Source organism: Trachymyrmex cornetzi, unplaced genomic scaffold, assembly GCF_001594075.2.
Source record: "Trachymyrmex cornetzi isolate Tcor2-1 unplaced genomic scaffold, Tcor1.1 scaffold709, whole genome shotgun sequence".
Classification (NCBI taxonomy): Eukaryota; Metazoa; Arthropoda; class Insecta; order Hymenoptera; family Formicidae; genus Trachymyrmex; species Trachymyrmex cornetzi.
The window spans coordinates 5256-7095 of record NW_017300036.1 but is presented as its reverse complement, the minus strand read 5'-3'; the positions used below and the strand labels follow the sequence as shown (position 1 = coordinate 7095).

Below are 1840 nucleotides of genomic sequence, written 5' to 3'. Positions count from 1 at the left end.
TGGGTGCGTTCCGAGTCACGCATGAAGCGCGTAGACTGCATAGAAAGTCGTTCCGAGTTAGCTATTGCGCGCTTCGAAAGCGCTTCGAGAGTACTTGAATTCCCCAGATTGTACTAACCGTACTGAATTCTTAGCACTCCTCCCAGCGCATTGACTGCTTCTCTTTCGACTTGAGTGAGGCAGTGAAAGCGTTTCATGCGTTGATGCAGTCTAAGCGTTTGGTATTGGTTTGGTTTGGTATTGGTTCTCTACTTCTGTCCATTCGGTATTCTTCGGATAGCTTCGTACATTGTCGGAAAACGAGTTCGAAGAATAGAAAGAGACAGATAGCTCTAATCAGGGGACAAAAGTGAGCAAATTCATTAGAATATTGATAATTTAATTGACCAGTACATAGTGAATTTGCTCATTTTTGTAATTTTCACCTCATTTCAAGATACACAATCGACTCCCAGACGAGTAAAGCTTTGTCTCAAAGAGGTTAGGAACTGTTCCGAGATCCCGGATAAAGAAAATTATTAAAACTTTAGAGTGATTTTTAACAAGGTGGACATAAAGTTTCATAATATACATAAAAAGATAATTTATATTTATTTATCATAGAATATTTATTTGTCACAATACGAGATCCTTAACCATATCACCATGACCTGCCGTAACCTATTTTGTGACAGCTTTCTTCACGCTTTCTGCGCATGCGTAATACGAGAAAGAAAGCAATATCTGTTATCTCCTTCTATCCGCCATCTTTTGTCCGCTTTGGCCAAACTCTGATTATAGGATCTCTAACCATAGCCTCAGGATAGCGCCGATACCGGAAGCCGGCCGGTGTCCCCTCGAGACGTAACATAATCCAACCCAGGTTGGTGTAAACCCGATCGGGCCGAAAACTATAAAGCCTTGTGTCCACCTCCACGATGCTAGAAATCAGTCCGAGACCTCGGATGAAGAAAGAATTGACCAATCGCAATGGTCATGTGATCAAATTGTTTAAATGTGATTTGTTAATTTTTTCGGTCTGAGATCTCGGATCGATTTCTAGTATCGTGGACATTAATTAGGCTTAACACACACTCAAAATCGGTGTATTGCATTTTATGCGGAATTATGTAAAATCATGATGTGATAAAATTTAGGTTAGGTTGTGACCGAACTCAAATCAATTATCTAACCATTCGGCCCTATCACGTCTACTTGTCTACGGTCGCCACTCCTTTTAACCTCCAAAGGAGAAGGTATTTCCTTGTGTGAAAGTTGCTCTCTTCGGTCGTCTCGTTGCGGTCCCTCAGTCGCCTGCTTCGGTCTTTCATATACTAACGCCGGATAGGGTTTCAAATAATCTCACATTGATAATTGCAGGAAACTTATCACAATTTATTAGTTGTAGCACATTGTTCATTTCTTTTACAAACCCGCTTCAACTACGCGTAGGTAATCTTCGTCTGCCACGCATATTATCTTTGCTCTTTGCATCGCTTCACATAATTATCCCAGCACAAAACATTTTCATCATCACGGCGAACAGCCTCTTTAATCATTCACATTACATTTTACTTCTCACGGCGAACAGCCTAACATTATTCAACTCTCGGCGCAACAGCCTAATATTCTTATTATCACATTACAATTTTATCATCACGGCAAACTGCCTATTATATTTAATTCCCGACGAACAACAAAAAGCCTAAAGCTTAACATTTCCATTACCTCTTCCTCTCTCACGGACAAAAAGCAAAAAGCTCTAATATACAGGGTGGACCATCTGAAGTGATCCAGTCAAATATCTCGAAAACTAGTAGGGATAGAGAAAAATGTTTCGTATGAAAAGTTTAGGGTTACA

The 1840-nt window shown here is 40.2% G+C and overlaps 1 protein-coding gene across 1 annotated transcript in view; it reads right to left on the bottom strand.

The window, feature by feature from the left end:
* The window catches only part of LOC108767645 (THAP domain-containing protein 1-like), a 7085-nt gene extending 5612 nt beyond the window's left edge, over positions 1-1473 (bottom strand). The window contains exons 1-2 of the mRNA XM_018517616.1: positions 1413-1473; positions 1173-1313 (exon numbers count right to left, since the gene is read on the bottom strand). Coding sequence (XP_018373118.1) covers positions 1173-1313; positions 1413-1473 — 202 coding nt within the window. The remainder of the gene's footprint in view (positions 1-1172; positions 1314-1412) is intronic.
* Positions 1474-1840: the final 367 nt, after the last annotated feature.